Here is a 22,980-nt window from a genome sequence, read left to right as displayed (position 1 = left end):
GGGGGTCACTAGAGCTATTGATTTCCTGTCCCTTCAAGTGAGGATGAGAAGACACTGTCTCTGGGGCTTAAGTGTGGCTACCCTGCTCCGTCCACACCACACCCCAGGCCCACTCTCCTACTATCTGCCCCCTGGTTTTGCTGAAGCTTGCTGACACTTCCTCCACGCTGTCTTCTTCTTCTTTTTTTTTTTTGAGGCGGAGTCTCGCTCTGTCGCCGGGGCTGGAGTGCAGTGGCCGGATCTCAGCTCACTGCAAGCTCCGCCTCCCGGGTTCCCGCCATTCTCCTGCCTCAGCCTCCCGAGTAGCTGGGACTACAGGCGCCCGCCACCTCGCCCGGCTAGTTTTTGTATTTTTAGTAGAGACGAGGTTTCACCGTGTTAGCCAGGATGGTCTCGATCTCCTGACCTCGTGATCCGCCCGTCTCGGCCTCCCAAAGTGCTGGGATTACAGGCTTGAGCCACCACGCCCGGCCCACGCTGTCTTCTTTCAGGCCTTCTCTCTCCTGGGCAACCTGATGTTGGCATTAGCTTTTATCACTGCCCAAGCTACAGCAAGTTGCTGAGAGCTGTCCAATGCATTCTCCACATCACAGACTTGCTTTCTTTCAAGCCTGCCTTTTGCAGGGATTCTTTTTCCCCTCCACTTTTCTTTTGGAGTTATAGGGTGCAAACAGTAAAAGGCATACATCTTGAGTTCAAAGTTTAATACGTTTTTATGTATGTAAGTCATCATCCAGCTCAAGCTACTGAACATTTCAATCGCTCTGGTAGCTTTCCTGGCACCGCCCTCTGAATTACTAACCATCCCAGCGCCTGCCGGGGGTAAGCACTATTCTGAGTTCTATCACCATGGGTTAGTTTTCCCTGTTCTCATAGCATCATACTTCATCCTAACACAATTATACCTGTTTTACAAATTTAAAGGAAAAAAACACCCAACAACGAGGACAAGTGGGTTAGTCTTTCCAATCTGGTCCAACCCGAATACTGCCACCCTGTGTTTGAGAATGGGAAGAGAGGCTTGGCGGGGAGCATTGTCTTTCCCTAGGGTTGTGTCTTCCTTGAACTGGGTGCAAACGTGGACAAAGTCACATGTATCACATGGAGACAACACATCTCCACAACCAACCGCCTCGTAGCTCCTGGAAATCAAAGAACCAAATTATAAACGAGTTTACACTGACTGGATATTTGATGATATTAAGCAAAAACCAAACAACAACAACATCCAAGAGCAAAAACAAAAACCTTTTTGCTGCGCTGGTGAAACTGTAGTTCTTTCCCTTCCCCTTCCTCCCTCTTTCTTTCTTTCTTTCTTTCTTTCTTTCTTTCTTTCTTTCTTTCTTTCTTTCTTTCTTTCTTTCTTTCTTTCTTTCTTTCTTTCTTTCTTTCTTTCTTTCTTTCTCTCTCTCTCTCTCTCTCTCTCTCTCTTTCTTTCTCTTTCTTTCTTTCTTTCTTTCTTTTTCTTTCTTTCTTTCGTTCTTTCGTTCTTTCGTTCTTTCTTCTTTCTCTCTTTCCTTTCTTTTCTTTCTTTTTCTTTCCTTCCTTTTTCTTTCTTTCCTTTCTCTCTCCCTCCCTCCTTTTTTTGAGACAAGAGTTTTGCTCTTGTTGCCCAGGCTGGAGTGCAGTTGCGTGATCTCGCCTCACTGCAACCTGCGCCTCCCAGATTCAAGTGATTCTCTTGCCTCAGCCTCCCGAGCAGCTGGGATTACAGGCGCCCGCCACCACGCCCAGCTAATTCTTGTATTTTTAGTAGAGACGGGGTTTCTCCATGTTGGTCAGGCTGGTTTCGAACTCGCAACCTCAGGTGATCTGCCCGCCTTGGCCTCCCAAAGTACTGGGATTACAGGCATGAGCCACCGCGCCCAGCCAACTGTGGTTGTTTTAAAAAGACAAAGTTGGTCTCTTTCAGAGGCACATGCTGGAAATGGGCTGGGGTGGCAGTGGGTGGGGGTGCAGACAAAAGTAAATGTCGGTAATCACTGAAACTTGCTGGTGGGTACATCAAATTAATTAGTTAACTATTCTTCTTTTTGAATAAGTTTCAAATTTTCCACAATAAAAAGGAAAAAAAAAAGAAAACTCAAGTTTTCTTTCAGTTAAACACCCACACAAATGTTCTCATGAAATAGTACACAGAATGAGTGACTTTAAGACCCCTTATGAAGCGGGACATTAGCATCTTCATGTTGAAGATTGAAAAGAAATACCTCCAAGTATTATTTCTTGGTAGTGGAACAAAAGTGATTTAAAAATTTCTTCCTTCAACTTTTCTGTATACCAAACTTTCTTTACTGAGGATATAGTATAATTATGGAAGAAGAGCTAACAAACTTTTAAATACATTGGAAAAGTGTATAGAAAATAATTACCCCCATAAGGTCTAAAGGTTTATTAAGGAATATGGGGCTAAAGAGGCTATTACTTGCATCTTATTAATGAATAGAAATAACCATCCATTTTGTTACAGAGTAATATAACCCCTAACTGGTAAGTAAAAAGCACAAACTAGGCCGGTCGCGGTGGCTCCCGCCTGTAATCCCAGCACTTTGGGAGGCCGAGGCAGACGGATCACGAGGTCAGGAGATCAAGACCATCCTGGCTAACATGGCGAAACCCCGTCTCTACTAAAATTACAAAAATTTGCTGGGCGTGGTGGCCTGTAGTCCCAGCTACTTAGGAGACTGAGGTTGGAGAATTGCTTGAACCTAGGAGGCAGAGGTTGCAGTGAGCAGAGATGGTGCCATTATTGCATTCCAGCCTGGGTGAGAAGAGCGAGACTCCATCTCAAAAAAAAGAAAAAAAAGAGGTACAAACTAAATGTGTAAAAAATGCTTGTATGGGTGACTGCTCTTTTAAAGGTAGCTCATATACACATACACAAAGATTTAAATTGTGCTAAATATAAAACCAAGAAAGGTCTGGGAGATTATGGATGATTTGAAAATATTAATGTTCATTTCTTTTAAGCATAAATTTAAGAACAATAAAAGCTATTTTAAAGGATCTTATGCAGATGCATGTACAACTTAAAATCATTTTACTGGGTACATATTAGCCTCCCAACTTGCATGTTTTACTGGTACTCAGTAAATGTCACCTCTTACACTTAAGATTTATCAGCTGCTTCATGAACAGCTGGACACATGAGGTACGTTCATGCCTACTGCATTGTTAGGATTCTTGTAATTTTCAAATCAACAAGTGGTATTTCTTAAAACATGAATTTGATTGAAGAGTCTAGTGAAAACACTGTAACCCACCCAGGTAAAGATTTGCAAATGATACTTCATTGAAAGACAGCCTTGCAGCCAGGTGTGGGGGCTCACGCCTGTAATCCCAGCACTTTAGGAGGACGAGGTGGCGGATCACCTGAGGTCGGGAGTTCAAGACTGACCAGCCTGACCAACATAAAGAAACCCAGTCTCTATTAAAAATACAAAATTAGCTGGGCGTGGTTGTATGTGCCTGTAATTCCAGCTACTTGGGAGGCTGAGGCAGGAGAATGGCTTGAACCTGGGAGGTGGAGGTTGCAGTGAGCTGAGATTCCGTCATTGCACTCCAGCCTCGGCAACAAGAGTGAAACTCCATCTCAAAAAACAAAAGAAAAGAAAAAAAAAAGAAAAGACAGCCTTCCTTTTGATTTCCCAAGATTCACAGGTGAAAAAGGTTGCCCCACTGGCATGGCACCTTTGTTTTGGTTGGATTCACATAGTCACCATAAGTGCACGATAGCAGCAGAACAAACGGAAACCTATCTAGAAATTGGGACCTGAATTTTGCACCCTAATTCTCTGAGATTGTTCCCCTTCTGCATAAACAGGAACATCTGGAAGACATCGCCTCTAAGGTCCCCTTCCCCACTTCTAACATTCTGACTTCAAGCCTTTAAACTTGACATTAGAATGAAGAACAAATAAAAGTTTTCTCCAAAAGTTGCTGTTCCCTTTTTGGATCATTGCACAAGCCTTAACATGCAACAGCTGAGAATGAAGACTGAATTTTATCTAAGAGCAAATGGATCCACACAAATGTTTTCTGGCTTAAAACAGTTAATCTTTTTAAAGATTTGGCCTTTGAGATACTTAATATCTCTCTTGTTAAATGAGAATAGTCTTTTAGTAAGTTCTTTTCTTGACCAAATTCCTAGGAAAGTCATTCCAATCTTGCAGTTGTTTATTAAGGAACAGGCTATTGTATTAGCTTGCCAGGGCTGCCTTACCAGGTTTGGTGGCTAAAACAAAGACATTTATTTCCTCACAGTTCTGGAGCTTGGAAGGCAAAAATCAAGGAGTCAGCAGGGTTTTTTTTTCTTTTTTTCTCGCAACCTCTCTCTTGGCTTGTAAGACGGCTGTTTTCTCTCTGGCTTCTCATGGTCATCTCACTGTGTCTCCTACTCTTTTTGAGATGGAGTCTTGCTCTGTCGCCCAGGCTGGAGTACAATGGCGCAATCTTGGCTCACTGCAACCTCTGCCTCCTGGGTTCAAGCGATTCTCCTGCCTCAGCCTCCCGAGTAACTGGGATTACAGGTATCCGCTACCATGCCCGGCTAATTTTTGTATGTTTAGGAGAGACGAGGTTTCACCATGTTGGTCAGGCTGGTCTCAAACTCCTCACCTCAGGTGATCCACCTGCCTCGGCCTCCCAAAGTGCTGGGATTACAGGCGTGAGCCACCTGCACCTGGCCCTTTTTTTAATGTTTTTTTTGAGATGGAGACTCACTCTTGTTGCCCAGGCTGGAGTGCAAGGACACAATCTCGGCTCACAGCAACCTCTGCCTCCTGGGTTCAAGCGATTCTCCTGCCTCAGCCTCCCAAGTAACTGAGATTACAGGCACCTGCTACCACGCCCAGCTAATTTTTGTATTTTTAGGAGATGAGGTTTCACCATGTTGGCCAGGCTGGTCTCAAACTCCTGGCCTTAGGTGATCTGCCCGCCTCGGCCTCCCAAAGTGCTGGGATTACAGGCGTGAGCCACCGTGCCCAACTAATCTATTATTTTAAGAACACCAGTCATGTAGAACTAGGGCCAACCTAGCAGCCTCATTTTAACTATCTCTTTAAAGACTCTATCTCCAATTACAGTCACATTCTGAAGTACTGAGATTAGGGCTTCAATGTATAAAATTTGGGGGACATTATTAAACCTATAACTAGCATAGTTTTTTTTTTCTTCACATACTTTTACTTTGATATAAATACTTAGATATTGAGAACTTAAAAACCAAAAGGCCTCTACCATGTGCATGTAGAAACATATCGTGTAAAAACAATCTGTTGTCTGGATTTGTTGCATCTTAGGATTTACTGAAAAACTTTCGGAGAACTTTGCCCCTAGGGCAGCCGCTTCTGGAGGAAAAAGACCAGACCTGGGCATCCAGGGCAGTCACATTTAGAAGCAAAAGCCAAGATTCATTCTATCATTCAATCATCATTTTCTTCAATGGCTGACACACCAAAAGAAGGGTCAAATTTGTTTATTTGTAAATTCATTTTAATTAATTTATGTATCTCTACATATATATATAGAGAGAGGGCCTCACTCTGTTGCCCAGGCTGGAATGCAGTGGCGTAATTATAGCTCACTGAAGCCTTGAACTCCTGGACTCAAGTGATCCTCCATTTCAGTCTCCCGAGTAGCCGGACTACAGGCACGTGCCACCATGCCAAGAAAATTTTTTTGTAGAGATGCGGGGGGGGTCTCACTATGTTGCACAGGCTTGTCTTGAACACCTAACCTCAAGCAATCCTCAGGCCCTGGCCTCCCAAAGTGTTGGGATTATAGGCATTAGCCATTGTGCCAGGCAAGTTATTTCCCCAAAAAACACTTTCTTAAGGGATGGTCCCGGTCCACCAGCATCTGAATCACCTGGGATATCTGTTATGGAAGCCGGTCTCTGCATCATACTGCGGATTCAGTGAATTCAGCTCTGGGTCTGGGAACCTGCACTTCAGCAAGCGTCCCACCCACCTACCCACTGGAGCCTGTGGGTCTCTTCCCTGAGAACTGTGTGTAGCCATCTATGCACCCACTCATCACCCATGAAAAAGATCATGCTTGTCTGAACAGCAAAACTGAATATGTTTATTTTACACAAAGTACAATTCAGTATATGCAGAGAGGTACTCAGCATCACACCCATGATCAATATCCTCTTATTTTCATTTGGTATGTCACTGAAAACCTGGCACACCACTTAGCTAAAAATCACACAAAATACCCTGCAGAGAAATCAAACTGATGTTTTTTTTTTTTTCCCCAAATGATAGATTTCCTCTTCATTAGTCAAATCTGATAGTGATATTCATTAATAAGGAAAACCAAAGTTTTCAAGTATCAACTCTGAATGGCTGAGACCCTAATCTGACTGTTATTAGCCACCAAGAACTCAGAAGAGCAAAGAACTCAAGAAGAGGCAAGCAAGAGCACTATGGAAATTATATTCTTTTCTGTGAAATTCAGTCCCACAGCTATTTGAGCAAGGGTCCAAGACAATGGAGAGGCAGCAAAGCTGCTGGGAGGGCCTGTTTGCAGGCAGAAACGCACTGGCTGTGCCTCGCCCCGCCGCGTCCTTTCCGAGGGTGGGTTCTTTACTGGCTTCACTTTAACTTGGTCCTCTGACTTTGGGTTGTAAACTTTACAGTTCCAAGAATCAACTTTGGTTGAACGCAAGAGTAACATCCCCATCCAAAACAGAAATGTTCTCATGATATGAAGGCCATTCTGTAGACTGCATGTATATACGTTTATATTTATATAAGCTCCTATGCGAGACAAAGTTTCCTTTCTCTTAGCAAGACAATACTGCATCCAGCAACACTGCTCTGGCTAGCTCTTTTTCCTGTATGGCCTCATGTGTGCGACAATTGAAGCAGCTATTTCTCCCTTCCTCTTGTTCTGGCCAAAATAATCTAGGAATTCACCATCTGGTCCAACCAAGTACATTATTATCGTGTGATCCACCTGCAGAGAGAAGGGGGGAGAGTGTGACAAAGATTACCAAAATAAGCTGCTTATTTTACTGAATGTGTCCTGCAAGATAAGAGAACTTTACATTCATGCTTAAATAACCTCTGTAGCATCTATTATTCATGGAATAGGCTTAAGCCTATTATAGCAAATTCCTAACAAAAATTGTCTAAAATCTTCTGTGTCCTAAACATCTGCACTGGTTATTGCTTGTCACAGCTAGAACCTGAAATTCTTTTGGTTTAATCCTTAACACATTTACCCACACACCCTCTGAGAAAAGAATTCACCTTCTAAGAAACAGCTGCTGCAGGCTTTCACAAAGCAGTCAATCTTTGTGGAAGAGCAATGCTGTTGAAAAATACCTTCATTTTCAAGTAAGGTATCTCCTCAGACCCTAAACATGTTACAGAGACATCACATGGAATTAAGTGTCGGTGAAAAACTGCTTTCTTTCGTAAGTTCTTGGGTTTATTCCTTTGTTTTAGAAAGAACTGGTTGTCATTCATTACCGCCAAAATTCTGCTTACCATGCTTTATGAGAAGAAATCAGAAAACTAATCACTAGTTTAAATAATCTATAAAGTTGAACAATATTTAGTTTTAATATTAGTAATTCAAACAGAAACAGGAAAAGAAACATTTTTCTCCCCAAGGAAATTTTTGTCTCCTCCACTGAATAATCCTGTCTGAAATCAATCCATCACCTGGAAAGCAAATCTTCAGAAGCCATAAATGCTGCCCTTCCCCAACCCCCCAGCCCCCGCCGCCAACTCACGGAGTCATCTTAAAAATCACCTGGAAAGCAAATCCTCGGGAGTGTAAATGCTGCTCCCCCCAACCACAGAGTCATCTGAAACTCAGCATCCATTTTCCCAGCAAAGTCCTAAAACGGTCCCAGCTCTAACTTTAACTTAGATTAGTCACCAGTTTTTTTAGTTAGACACTTTCATAAAATCCAATTTCAAGTGAGATTTGGCACTTAAGAGTCCTTGGAATTTATTGCAGGCTTGATTGCTATTTGGCAAGACAAAGAAAGACAAGAATGTGATTACAAATACCAAACTGGAGACACTGCCCAAATATACCCCAGCATGCATTATATGTCTGTGAGGATATTATTTTTTATACACACATTCTTAAGACAGCAAATGGAAAGAGCACCTGCCTCCCCACATAAGGAAAGAATGTGCACCAAAAGAGCGCCAACAACTGGATCTCAAGTGCTGTGAGACAATCCACTGTCGGAGCAACACGGGGAGCTCTATTTCTCCACACAACTGATACAGAAATCAGAAGTCAGTCTCCAGTTCTCTTGTCAAGCCTTACTCTGTAGCTTACATCACTCTTCCTCCCTATTTCTTCCTTTTCTCTATTCTCTGTTAAAAAAACAAATGACAATATGTGGGACTTATTTTCTGAGTGTTCTTAATATAAATTACCTTGTAGTACACAACAAAAACATTGTTTTATCTGTATCTGTTGAACTTGTCAGGTCACTCCTCAATATTCCTTTGGGTTGTGACACAGCAAACTTGACCTTTATTCTAATATAGAGGTCTTCCAAGTTCTAGTACTTCCTTGTATAGAAAAAGGACACTAGCATTAACTGACAAATTCTTTCACATGTCATCTTAAGCCATGAAACAGGTATTCTCCTCCTCTACAAATGGCATCACAGGCTGGAGACAGTAAATTATATAATTGCTAAGTGCCAGGCCTAACTTTAAAACCTAGAATCTGTCTAGTTTTAAAGTCCACAAACTTTTATCACCATGTTGCCTCTAGCTCCAATTCTAGTGGAGGGCAGTAACTCAGTTTTTTTAGTGTGCAAGTTACGTTTGAGTGTGAGTTACGTTTTGAAAAGGCAATATATGCACATAGAAAAGGAATATCCAGTAAATTTATTCAATGAAAATGTCCCTCCCCGTCTTCACACCCAGAGTGCCTCAGTTCCCTTTAGAGGGAACCAATGTCACCAGTTCCTTCCAGAGAAACTCTCTGCATCTACTATGTGTATATATCCACTACCACTTATTTTTTTTATACACAAGTAACAATATATTATACAGTACTGCTTTCTCATTTAACAATATATTGGACATTGTTCTATATCAGATTATACACAGTAGTTAAAAAATGGTTCCTGGATTTTCAGTCTTTTCTCTTTACAATGCCATAGGGTATATTTGTAGGATAAAGTCCAAAAAGTAGAATCTCTGGCCTAAAAAGTGTATCACTTTAAATGTGAGAGACACTGTTAAATTGCCCTCTGAAGAGGGTGTATGAGTTTAATCCCTATCAACAATGCATGAGAGAGCCTGCTGTTCCAAATTCACTCCTCCAGTATATTTCCTGTTTTTCCAATTTTGACAATATGTTTTCAAATTTCCTGACCACTGCTGAGCTAATAGAAAAATGTTACCTCATTATACAATTCACATTTCTTTTATTAGGAAACTGAACATTTAGGTTTGAAAGCCATTTGTATTCCTTTTTCAACAGTACTTTCTAATACCTATATAATTATTATTATATATAAAATACATTAATGTGCAGATCCAGCTTTCTGTGGAATCCCAAATATTTGGTATACCCAGTTCCATCAGTCTGAAGAGTCCACTCAAAAGCCAGAAGCTTACCTTTTGTTGCTGTTGTTTTAGATTAAGAAAATTTCATTCCATTACATCTCAACGGTAACCTTAAAGGTACCCCCTTACTTCCTGCAGGTCCTTAAATGTTAACAGAAGTTTCCCAAACCATCTTATGGATGAAAGTCTGTGACCTCAAGGGACTGAAGTCACACTAATGAAAAGCCTAAGAAGCTGGAGAGTGTCTCCCCCTATTGGATGATTTAGCACATATACAGCAATGAATTCCCCATCGAATTTCATGAAAAGTCAAATTCTTATAGCAGTAGGCCAGTATTTCTAAAAATGGGGCCAAAGATACATTCTACAAGGTCCAAGAAGTCTCCATAAGACTTACATATTTTCATTTTCATTTGTAATTAAAAAAATGAATATCCATATTCTGGATTATCTGTGTTGTGAGTATAAATTTCAGTGCCCAGGCTTGTGTTTGCTTTATGATCTCACTGGCACCTAGCTGTCCACTGCTGTTACAGGCAGACATGAATATAATACATTCTTGCCACATCAATAATAACCAGGCAAGGCAGGCTACACAATTAAAGGTTTCAAAGTATTTTAAATAGAAAATGCAGAGGGGCAGTTGAGTAGAGCTGGGTATGTGACAGCAGTCTGACCACAACCCCCTTCCTGCCATGAGCAGCACTTTGGTTTCAGCAAAATCGCTTGTCACTGTAACTCAATGTTTTCAATTTAAGTTCTGCAGGCTGCTTGGGTTTATTTGTACAACTTCTTTCTGATTTATGACTTTCTGACTCTGAGTTATGAGTTCTAAGCGTAAGACTATGGAGTGTTACCTAGTTTAGGACTGTATACATTTAAACAATTTAATATAACTCATTTAATACTGGAAATCAGACTGATAAGCTCATCTATTCCTGCTGTCATCATCAGATAAACTCCAAACCACAACTCTCTGTAAAAAAGAAGTCTGGAAAGTCCTTTTCCTATGGCTTCCTCTCTTGGCCACTGTGGCTCTCTGCGCTTCTCTCCTTCTGCTAGAGCAGCAAGAGGAAAACAGAGGAGGGTCCCTCTACTTTCCTTACAATTAAGGCTTAAGGAAAAATGCTCATTTTTTCTCATCTTTTACTACAAGGAATCCAAGTTTCCCTAATTCTACAAGGCAGCACAACTGGAAGACAAGATTACTGTGTAGGCTTAATTAAGGCAAACGGGCCAGAAGCTTGCTTTTAATTTCGGCTGTAGGCTCCAGGAGCACATGTGTTCCAGGTTCAAAGGGACAGAGAAACCACGGTTGGCTGTCGAGACAAAGCACTGCACTGAGATATCCCATGCCCTCTGCATCTCACTCTTCAGACGGGCCATGGGGAGCTGCTGGATCAGTGATTCACAGTCTTGGCCATCTTTCTTTCTACAAAGACAGCTTCACAGCTAGAAAGATCTTATGATTACCCTGTCCAAATAATATTACAGAAAAAACAGAGTATGACAACTAAGAGAAAAACTGAAATAATGCTAAAATACAATGCCGACTCTTAATGTGACAGGAGAAAAATGTCCAAATTGAGAAGAAAATTGGTGGATCGTGGTGGTGCTAATGCCCGTTTTTGGTGCTTCACTGCGAAACCACTGACAAGAAAAGAAACACAGTAACTTGGGCATGACCCTAAGGCTTCCAGGGCAGTGCTGATGAATATGAGGATAGTTCATGTAAGAGCTACACCAGTACAACAGAATTTCTGTTCCTTATCATTAAAAAGCACACATTTAACACCTAACTGTCCAAGGCATATAGTCAATGGGCAAATAAACCTTTTATCTTTTGCTTTTCAGAATTCTCATTCAACCTAAAAATGCAGTTCTCCATGGCCTAAAACTGGTTCTCCGAAAGAACAATTTCTGATACCTCTATACTGGGGACACAGTGAGAACCAATACAATCTCTTCAAAATCAGTGTTGTTCCAAATGATGGCTTCTCTTTATTTACAACATGGCACCCAAGTATCTGGTTTTAAATTGCCCTAAAATCCTATATGTCACTATAAGAGAAAAACAGGCAACTGAATTATGAGAATAGTGAATACAAATCAAACAATCATCTTTTAAAAAGCATACTTCTGGCTGGGCGCAGCGACTCAGGCCTGTCATCCCAGCACTTTGGGAAGCTGAGGTGAGCAGCGCAGATCACCTGAGGTCAGGAATTCCAGAACTCTTGGCCCTCGCCTGGCCAACATGACAAAACTTCTTCCCTACTAAAAATACAAAAATTAGCCGGGCACGGGTGGGCGCACGCCGGTAATCCCAGCTATGCGAGAGACTGAGGGAGGAGAACTGCTTGAATCCGGGAGGCGGAGGTCGAAGTGAGCCGAGGTCATACCACTGCACTCCAGCCTGGGTGATGGAGTGAGACTCCATCTCAAAAATAAATAAAAAGTAAAAAACACGCTTATATTATCCTTTCAAATATTCAAAATTCCTAAGGAGGCTGGGTGCGGTGGCTCCCGCCTGTAATCCCAGCACTTTGGGAGGCTGAGGTGGGTAAGGCCAGGAGTTCGAGATCAGCCTGGCCAACATGGTGAAACCCCGTCTCTCCCAAAAAATATAAAAAAGTAGCCAGGTGTGGTGGTATGCACCTGTAATCCCAGCTACTCGGGAGGCTGAAGTAGAAGAATTGCTTGAATTTGGGAGGCGGAGGTTGCAGTGAGCCAAGATCGTGCCACTGCACTCCAGCCTGGACAACAGAGTGAGACTCCGTCTCATAAAAAAAAAAAAAAAAAAAAAAATTCCTAAGGACTTTGCAATAATCTTAGGTTTTCTCTCTTCTCAGAAGCCAATCAGTCATTGAAAAATCTTATGACTATCTGGGATCTGGGAGCTGGTCCATGGGTTAAAACTGGAGCATTTACTTACTATGTAGTCTTCATCTTCGTCCTTGGGGCCAGGGCTGTAATACACTCTGTATGCTCTGGCCACTTGATCGACTTCTTCTCTCGTGCCAGTCAAGCCAACCAGTTTGGGAGAAAATTCTAAATAAAACATGAGAGAGACAGTGAAAAATGAGAAGCTAGTAAAACAACCATCTCTACTTCAAAAAATATACCAGTTGTAAAGCAGCTCTACTGCCACTTTCTTCCTGTGAGTCCCCAAACATTTCTTCACGATTCAAAGGAAAAGGAGAAGAAATTCACAAAGAACAAATGAAAATTCTCCTTTGTAATATAAAAGTCAAATCCTTTTATGACTACCTAGTAAAGACCTGGAGGGAATATTTTCTAATTACTTACATCACATTTTAAATTGATTTTAAAAAATTAGTTACATGTAGCTCTGAGATACACTAAAGCTCAAAAATATTATCATAGATTAACTACTATAACTTTTCATGGCATCATATGAGGAAAAAAATTTGCTTCACAACTAAGTTCATATCAGGTCAAAATACCTGCATCTTATTTTCTTGCAAATAATTTCAACACTAGTATCAAGTTCCACTCTTTACTTCTGATAAAACAAAAACAAAAACAAAAACTGGTCAATTAATTAATACTAGTCATTCCCAAATCACAATCATAACAAAGTTCTGAAAAAGGGCAAATCATTCATAGCATGTATCTGCTATTAAGTTTTTGGAATTTATGTAAGTGAACTGGTAGAGGTCACTTAAAACAACTGGATTCATCAAACTACTGAAATGACAGCCCAACATTTAACAGCAGTTCCTTCTTCTAAAGGTACAGAAGCCAATTTTTGTTCCTTGGATGAACTCATCAATCTAAATGAGAAATTGTTCAGATTCTGAAAAGACAGGCTTTTTTCCCCCACTCCTGAGTAAATAAAGAGAAAGGTAAATGAAGCCTGAGTTAGCTGCACATTCAAACTTTTTTAAAAATTAAATTGCTGAAACTGCATTTTTTTCTAAATACCAAGTTAAAGTCTTAAAAATCTCCCCAAAATGCAACTAGTAATGACTACATCATCAATCAGTATGTGCTGCTGAAAATTACCATAAAGTTTGGAGTTTTGGTTAGGTACAGCAACTCAAATGTCTACTCATTTGAGGATATTATGGTTTGGTTAGTAATATGTGATTTTTGCCGATACAACACATGTTTAAATTGAAGACTGTGCATAACTCAATGAGTTCATAAATATCTGGTTTTTATTGCTTCATGAAATGACTATACTATTGCCCAAATTTCTGACAAACCTATAAACTGTAGAAATAAATTATGCTTAAGTATATGTAGTAAAAACTCCAAACTTCAAGAAGAAAACATAAATCTTTGTAACCTTGGGTTAGACAAATATTTCTTACATACCAAACCAAAAGCATGATATTAACAGGACACACTGATAAATCTGGACTTCATTAGAACAAGGCACTGTTAAGAGACTGAAATGACAAGCCACAGACTGGTAGAAAGTATTTGCAAATCACATACCTAACTTGTATCTAGAATATAAATAATACATACACACATACATGCGAAAACAAAGAACTCCATAAAAAGTGGTCGAAAGATATGAACAGACACTTCACTAAAGGTAACACAGATGGCAAATAAGAGCATAAAAAGAAGCTTAACATTAACAGTCATTAAGAAAATGTATGCTAAAATCACAATGAGATATCACTAAGCACCTACTAGAGTGGCTAAGTTAAAAAGACTGGCCACACCAAGAGCGGTGATGCTGTGGCAGAGCTGGGACTCTCATATACTGCTGGCAGGAATGCAGAAATATACCATTTTAGAAAACAGGTCCTCAGCGTCTTAGAAAGTTAAAATACACCTACCATATGATCCAACCATTCCTATCGTATTTACTCGAAACAAATGAAAGTATGTGTCCACACAAAAACATGTACATAAATGTTCTTAGCAGCTTTATTTGTAACGGCCAATAAATGCAAAAAACACAAATGTCCATCGGTGAACTATTAGTCAGCAACAAAAAGGAATGAACTATGATACACAGAGAGTGCAGACTAATCTTTATCAACAGAAAGCAGTTCTGCAGACAGGAGATTGGGGAGGGAAAAAAGGAGGGGTTAAAAAGGGCAAAGGAAAACTTTTGAGGGTAACAGATATGTTCATTTTCTTGACTGTGGGATGGTTTCAGTTACAAAAGGCAACAAATTATATACTTCAAATACCTATACTTTATTGCATATGTGTTAGAATTATACATACAACAGATCCTTCATAAAACATATTTTTAAATAACCTCAAAGTTTTAGAAGATATGTATTTGAATGTGTCATATAATAAATATAAAACTATTCTTTAGTGCTTTTAACCAGTTATTAAATCAATGTTAACATAATTAAAATTCAGATTCCTGATTTTTAAGCACATATGCTGAACTTGAGTCTAGAGAAATTAAACTTGCCCACTCTCACAGCTGAATTAGAATCTAATAAGCATCCACTCTCAATTCTACTATAATTTGTAGTCTTTAAAAGTGCCTAACAGCTTTTAAACAGCATACAGAGATGTTTGATTGAAATTCCTCCACTGAAAGTAATGCCTTCCTTAGAAGCAGAAAAAACAATCCTAAAATTCTTATAAAACCACAACAGACCCCTAAGAGCCAAGGCAATCTTAATTAAAAAGAACAAAGCTGGCAGGAATCACACTACCTGACTTCAAAACAGTACAAAGTCATAGTAAACAAAACAGCATGGTACTGGCATAAAAACAGACACACAGACCAATGGGAACAGAATCGAGAACCGAGAAATTAAGCCAACTGATTTCTGACACAGACACCAAAAACATACACTGGGAAAGGACAGTCTCTTCAAGAAACGGTGCTGAAACTAGATCCCTATTTTTATCATATACAAAAATAAAATATAAATGTAGGAAAGACAAATGTAAGACCTGAAACTATAAAATTAGTAGAAGAAAACATAGGGGAAACACTTCAGGACATTAATCTGGGAAAAAATTTTATAGACAAGGCCTCAAGAGCACAGGCAACACAAGCAAAAACAGGCAAATGGGATTATATCAAAACAAAAAGCTTCTGCACAGCAAAGGAAACAATAAACAGAAGGAAGAGACAATCTAAGAATGGGAGAAAATATGTGCACACTATTCATCTGACTAGGGAGTAATATCCAGAATGTACAAGCAACTCAATCAACTCAACAGCAAAAACAAAAATAACATTTTTTAAAAGGGCAAATGATCTAAATAGGCATTTCTCAAAAGAAGGCATACAAATGGCCAAGAAGTATACGAAAAAATGCTTAACATCACCAATCACCAGGGAAACGCAAATCAAAACCACAATTAGGTATCTCATCCCAATTTGAATGACTATCACCAAAAATGCAAAAAAATAACCAATGCTGACAATGATTCAGAACAAAGATACCTCATACACACTGCTGATGGAAATGTAAATTAGTATAACCATTGTGGATAGCAGTATGGAGGTTCCTCAAAAAACTAAAAACAGAACTGCAATACAATCCAGGAATCTCACTACCGGGTATATATCCAAAGGAGATGAAAACAGTGTATTGAAGAGAAGTCTGCATTACCATGTTCACTACAGCACTAATCACAATAGCCAAGATATGAAATCCAACAGTACTCATCAACAGGTGAATGGATAAAGAAAATGCGGTGTACATACATCACGGCATACTACCCAGCCATATGAAAGAATGAAATTGTGTCATTTGTGGCAATGGAGATGAGCCTGGAGGATACTATTGATATGTTAAATGAAAAAAGTCAGGCACAGAAAGATAAATACTGCATGTTCATATTAATATGCAGAAGCTAAAAAAGTTGATCTCATAGAAGTAGAGAGAAGAACTGTGGATACTAGAGGCTGGAAAGGGTAAGGGAGGATAGGGACTCTGTACCCCATAAATATGTACAACTGTTATGTGTCAATTAAACAACAGTTATGTGTTTGTCATAGTAAATGTTTTATTTATTTTTAAGACGGAGTCTAGTTCTGTTGCCCAGGCTGGAGTTCAGTGGCGTTATGTCAGCTCACTGTGACCTCCGCCTCCCGGGTTCACGTGATTCTCCTGCCTCAGCCTCCCGAGTAGCTGGGATTACCGGCGCGCAGCACCATGCCTGGCTTATTTTTGTATTTTCTAGAGACGGGGTTTCACCATGTTGGCCAGGCTGGTCTCAAACTCCTGACTTAAGGTGATCTGCCCACCCTGGTCTCCCAAAGTGCTGGGATTACAGCAGGCACAAGCCACCATGCCTGGCCTGTCACAGCAAATGTTTTAAATTTATAAAACATGTGCTGAGTTCAAAATACGTTTATATTTAATTATTCATCTTTAATCTCCCAATGAACATACTTCCAGAATATATGTTTGTCCTAATTTTACCAAGGAGAGAATGAGTTACAGCCTGGAATTAGAAGCAATGTGTCCTTACTCTCAACTCAAGGCTCGATTAACTTAGTTGATACATGAAGGCCAAGTTCAAATCCTTTCTCTGTGACAAAACATAAAGAGCATTGCATCAGGAATTGAGAAACCCGTTTCTTACTTATACCCTGATTATCCACAGTAATAATTCCTAGCTTCATCTTTTTATTCGCCTATAAAATTGGTGGTAATACCATTTGTCCTATTCCACAAGGCACTGTAAGGTTCAAATGAACTGATATTCCAAAAACTTTAAAGCTAAATAAATGTAAAGTATTATTTAAAAAACGTACCTTTCACATACTTTGCGATGGCTTCTTTTGTGTCCCTCTCTGGGTCAATGCTGATGAAAAGTGGAGTTAGATCTGGCAGAGTTGTAATGCTATCTGAAAGAGAGTTCCAATTAGTCCGTATTCACACCCTAAGGGGAAAGACAAAGAAAACCAGCTATAACAGTAGAGTAGAGGACGTGCTGGACAGCTAGGTGTTTTGAAAAGAGATGGACATCTTAACATTCAGGTGAAGAGGAAGACGACGGGGAAGGGTATGGGGATGGGATGGCCTTTAGGAGGAGCAGACTCATACACAGTAGTATTGTCTGTGGTGGATGATACAAGGTTACGTATCCTGTCAACTGCCTGCACTGGCGCATAAGTGTTCTTCCCCTGGATAATGTCATGTGGCTATCTTATCTCTTAATCTGCTCCAGTATCTGTAGTTTTTTTCACTCCCACCATATCTCAAGGGCAAGAAGGTAAACTGTTAATAAGAACTGAATATCCTGAAATAATACACTTTATGGAGGCACCCTTCCTTCTTACTGGTATTAGTAAAATGCCACTGACTGCAAACCATCGCAAAGATTTCCTAATTTAATTGTCACAATCAGTGGGGAAGAGGCAATGGCTGGCCTCAGTGATGCAATAAAGAAGGGACACAAAAGCCGAGTTAAGGGAGACACACTGACATTTTTAAGTGATCTAACATTTCACATCAAAACAAGCTTCCTTCAGTGGAGAATAAGGTCACAAGACTCAAAGCAACCAACAAGCCAAATGCTGAGATTTTATGTTCTTACAAATCACATAATTGCAAAACCCCACCTAACAATAATACAAGAGTGTGAAAAACCTAGTAACATTAAGTAAACATATACTTTGTATAATTAGTGACGGCTTTCTTACCTATTTCATCCACGACTTGAATCATCTTTTCTAGTTCTTCTGGACAGACATCAGGGCAATGAGTGAAGCCAAAATAAATCAACAACCATTGACCCAAGTAGTCCTTGTCAGTTTTATGCTCCCCAGTATGAGTTGTGAGGGAAAATGGTCCCCCAAGTAAAGGCTTGCCGATCTGTCGCTGCCGTTCCTTCTCTAACTCTTAAGGAGACACAAACATACACAGCAAAAAAAAGTCAGTTTAACCAGAGGTACTCAAATACCTGACATATGGCCAGTACTATGTTACTCACGGTGGGGGCACAAAATGTGGAAAAAATAGTTTGTTTTCCAGAAGCTAAAGAAATCTTTTGAGAAAAATAAGCACAAAACATTAAAACAAAATCAAATGAAATACTATGGTATGTTGTAAAAAAGGAAACAATATTTCTTCTTTTTCAGGAACAATTCAGTCCTAAGCCATTAGGTGTGTCCATGCTGGGGGCAGGGAGGGGCCGCAGTGGCCTACAGCTGCATGTCTGAACCCAAGTGGGGTGCGGGGGGTAGCCTGGCATATGAAGTCTGATCCTGCGTGGGGAGGTGAGAGTGGAGATGGGACCTTAGTTACACACAGGAAATTGATGAAATAAATGAATATATTAAAGACAAGAGAGTTACAATAGGAAACGGAGTCAACTATGGAGAGGAAGAAAGCTAGGCTGAACCCTGTAGTACTGGAAATACACTGGAGGTACTAGTGTGAGCTTCTATCTATATAGATATAAAATAAATATAGACGTACATAAATACATCTATTTTCTCACCATGTCCACTGAGAGGACCACGGAGCAGACACACTCCAAGAACGATGAGCCCAGAACCTGACTTCTAAATATCATTCTTCACTAAAAGGAAAAAGCTTTTTGGAGAAATGGCTGATACCAGGGTTGTGGCAAAGAAAGTGGAAAACGAGGCTGGAACCTCTTGTTGTGGCAGAAGGAAAGCAGAACTCAGAGAACACGTCAAAGCCACAGAAGCCTGCTGCAAGGGGGCTCCCGCTGATCAATCTGGGACAACTTGGGCATCAAAATAAAGAGATTATGGATTGAAACTGAATGAATATACAGCAAACAAGTCCATAGATACAAATAAATGAATGCACTGATAGTGTGATGGGGAACAGAAAATTTAAGTATACATATGCCAATACAAATCACGAAAGACCATTAATTACATGAGTAACTTTTCAGTAGAAAACTTGTTAGACACACATTAATCAAGTGATCAAACTGGACATTATCAGTAATGGGACAACTGGTACTATGTGGTATCTGACCAGATGCAAGGAGAATACAGCATCACTTGTGTGATATTCCTGCCAAAGGTGAACAACCCGAATGACCTGAATGAGGAAACATCAGACAAATCCAAGCTAAGAGGCATTCTGCAAAATAACTCTCCTGTAACTGTCAAAGCTGTCAAGATCGTGGGAGTCAGTTAAAGCCTGGGAAATTGCTACAGATGAAGGAGGCTAAGGTGAACAACTAGGTACAAGGTGGTGTGGTTCTGAAACGGATGAAACGGATGTCTTTTGCTATGAAAGACGTCAAGTAGCAAAACCTGGAAGACTGAACTGTAATCCAGCCTGGGCAACAGGAGCGAAACTCTGTCTCAAAAACCAAACAAACAAACAAAACCCTATCTGAAGACTGAACAGGAGCAAAATATCAGTGTTAATTTTCTAATTTCGATGGTTGTATTGTGGTTACGTTCGAGAAGGTCCTTGTTTGTAGGAAATATACCAAAAAGTGTTTGGAGCTGATGAGGCAACATGTCAGCATATAAATACTCTCAAATTATTTAGGAAGAGTTTTAAGATTATTTCATAACACATTTTTAAAATAAAACAAATGCTAGAACTGAACTTGAAATCCCAAACTAAAGTCAAAAAAAGCTTCCATATTCTAGAATTTTCCTGCCACAACTTTCCTAGCTTTTCTTTGTGAAACTAAAGGAACTTACTGCTTATTAGACTATGAAAATCTTACCAAGACTACTTATTATGCCAAAGAGTCTGATATCTCTATATGCACGTATATCAGTACAAAACTTACACTGCTAAGTTCCCAAAGCCTATGAATTCCCAGATTTAATCACTGGCCTTTGTCTATAATGTTATCAAAAGAGACTCCAAAGAATGGAAAGGTTTAAGCAATACTTTAAAGATTTACCTAAAACCTCTAAACCAAATCTTAGAGAAGTCCTAGGATATTCACTAAAATACAAAGTTCTTATATACAATTTCTAAATATTTCAAGATGCTAATCCAGAGTAGTTCCTAGCATTTCCTGACCAGGCTCTCTTCACCACCCCCTCATCCACAGAGGGCATGCAGTATCTACGCGCACCATGCTTCTTGCCTGATCCCTAGGAAGCCTGCTCAAATCCCACGGCTGGGCCTTGCTTTTGCTCTCAGAACATGCTAAGCTTCCTTCTGGCCTGGCAGAACCGCATCTAGTAAAATCCTTTACTTCTGTGTCAGTTTCCCTGCCGTGTGCACCTCAAAAGCTGGAGTGCCTCTTAGTCATCTTTGTACCCTCCAGATTTCATCTCGCCCAGTCAAAGCTATCCACAGTATATCTTTTAACACTCTTATGCAGTGGTATCCTAGCTTGGGTCCTGGAACAGATAAAAGACACTGATAGAAAAACAAGTGAAATCCAAAAAGAAGCTGTAATTTCATAGTTGTGTGCCATTTTAAATTTCTTAGTTATGAAAAATGTGCCATGGTTATACAAGATGTTAATATTAGGGGAAGCTGGGTGACTAGGTATATAGAAACTATGCTATCTTTGCAATTTTTTTTTGGGTAAAGCTAAAGTTGTTTCAAAACAAAAAGCTTAACAACAACGAAAAAGGTGTGAGTCCACAGCCAGGAAGAACTTTATTTAGGGCTGAGCAGATGACAGCTACTTACTCTCTGCTTTTTGTTTCTTCATGTACTTCATTCCAGCCAGTAAAGCTCCTCCAATAGCAAATGTGATTGCTAAAGACTTCCAGGAAACAGGCTACTAGGGCAGGGATTTCAAACAGAAAAATTCTAGTAAGACGCAAACATTTAACCATAGAAACTTATGACAGTAGTTTTTAATACATATACACACAGGCCATGATGTTGTTAAATGTGCAAAATGTTTCAGGGATGAGAAAATGCTCAAAGTTTCTGTGGATGCAGTTAGATCTGGGATCTGAATTACAAAGACAGTCATCTCCAAGGGAAAGTCCCCTAAGTCAGTTTCTCTTCATGTTTAAAAAACACACAAAGAAAAAACACAACCTCAAGTACCATGATTGTTACTATGTGTGACCCTGGCTCCAATCCTGACTTAAAAACCAATGATGGCACGGCGTGGTGGGTCACACCTGTCATCCCAGTACTTTGGGAGGCCGAGGCGGGTCGATCACCTGAGGTCTGGAGTTTGAGACCAGCATGGCCAACATGGTGAAATCCCATCTCCGCTAAAAATACAAAAATTAGCCGGGCGTGGTAGCGGGTCCCTCTAAACCCAGCTACATGGGAGGCTGAGGCAGGAGAATCGCTTGAACCGGGGAGGCGGAGGTTACAGTGGGCCGAGATCGGGCCACTGCACTCCAGCCTGGGCAAAAGAGCAAAACTCCGTCCCAAAACAAAATAAAAACCAAAAATCCACACACACACACACACACACAAACCATTATCTGTTTATGCTGATACTGAGAATATAAACAAACCAAACGAAATTTGGGAGGTTAACCTAACTCTGGCTTCCAGAAGTAACAAAGCCAAAGTACAAGAGGCATCTAAAAGCGGAGCTTCCTGCAAATTACCGCCATTATTTCTTTGTACCCTTATTCAACTCCCCAAATGAGGAAGAAGTTGGCCAACTAGGCCTAACTCATTAACCTTCCAGCAGCTCCGAAAACCCACTTCTCTTACCACAGGATAGTGGCTCTCAAGTTCTTTCTGGGTCAGAACTGGAACTCGAGAGAACCCCAAGGAAAAGGCACATCCACACATAAGTTCCATTTTTTGTTTCAATTTCAACGTATACATGGAACTCGGGATGAGGCTCAAGTGACAAATGATAAAAGTCCTCTGACTCCTCAATCACAGTCAACTTTAGGTTCACACCCTTAAGAAACCCTGAAACTTAATTTTTTTTTTTTGGTGGAAACGCTAACATAAAATCCAAGTCCGGGCATCCAGCCACGTGAAGAGGGTGTAAGTAAGGTCTCAAGTTCTCTCTGGAGAACTGGGACTACCGGCAAAGCACGGGAAATGCAGGATGAAATTCCACGACGCAGGTAACGCGCCCAAGCTGAGGACAACTTTAGAGGAGGCGGAGTAGTGTCTGAGGTTAGTTACGACCAAGTGGGATGTGGCGGCTGGGCTGGCCGACAGCAGCGACGAGCAGCAGAAGGGTTCCAGGTGTGCACTCACCCCGGGCTTCGAGGGGCGCGCGGAGTCTCTGGGGCCCTTCTCCGACCACGGGGGTGGGGGTGGCGGCCTCGCCGTGCTGAGGGGCCGGGTTCCTAAGCAGTAGCCAGGGAGCCCCGAGGCACGCCACACCTCTGCTTGCCGCACGCAGAACTGCCTCAGCAAGACTCTCGCAGTCCCCTCGGCTGGGCCCCAAAGCTCGAGTCCGCGAGGCAAGAAGCGCGAAAGTTGGCCACCCAGAGGCCGCATAACTCGTCCGGGTACTAGGACCAGCATCGCCATGGGGTATCCTTTGACCCTCCCCGCGATTTCCGGTAACGATTCGCTTCCTCCGGAAGTCGGAAGGAGCC

At 40.8% G+C, this 22,980-nt stretch overlaps 1 protein-coding gene across 2 annotated transcripts; it reads right to left on the bottom strand.

Moving 5' to 3' along the window:
- Nucleotides 1–512: 512 nt before the first annotated feature.
- On the bottom strand, nt 513–22,961 carry LOC104675130 (protein SCO1 homolog, mitochondrial). 2 transcript variants are annotated; one of them, XM_030922905.1, is made up of 6 exons: nt 22,634–22,961; nt 21,131–21,221; nt 18,178–18,375; nt 17,287–17,379; nt 12,493–12,608; nt 513–1,142 (listed from the first exon to the last, which is right to left on the bottom strand). In XM_030922905.1, the coding sequence occupies exons 1-6, from the start codon at nt 22,910–22,912 to the stop codon at nt 1,098–1,100; spliced, it is 822 nt and encodes a 273-aa protein (XP_030778765.1). In that variant the 5' UTR covers nt 22,913–22,961; the 3' UTR covers nt 513–1,097. The 2 variants fall into 2 exon arrangements, with proteins under 2 accessions (XP_030778765.1, XP_010377890.1); XM_010379588.2 differs by lacking the exon at nt 513–1,142 and adding an exon at nt 6,063–6,963 and having other exon boundaries at nt 22,634–22,954.
- Nucleotides 22,962–22,980: the final 19 nt, after the last annotated feature.

This window comes from Rhinopithecus roxellana, chromosome 19 (assembly GCF_007565055.1).
Source record: "Rhinopithecus roxellana isolate Shanxi Qingling chromosome 19, ASM756505v1, whole genome shotgun sequence".
Taxonomy (NCBI): domain Eukaryota; kingdom Metazoa; phylum Chordata; class Mammalia; order Primates; family Cercopithecidae; genus Rhinopithecus; species Rhinopithecus roxellana.
Note: the sequence above shows the minus strand (reverse complement) of the source record. Positions and strands in the feature narration are given on the sequence as shown.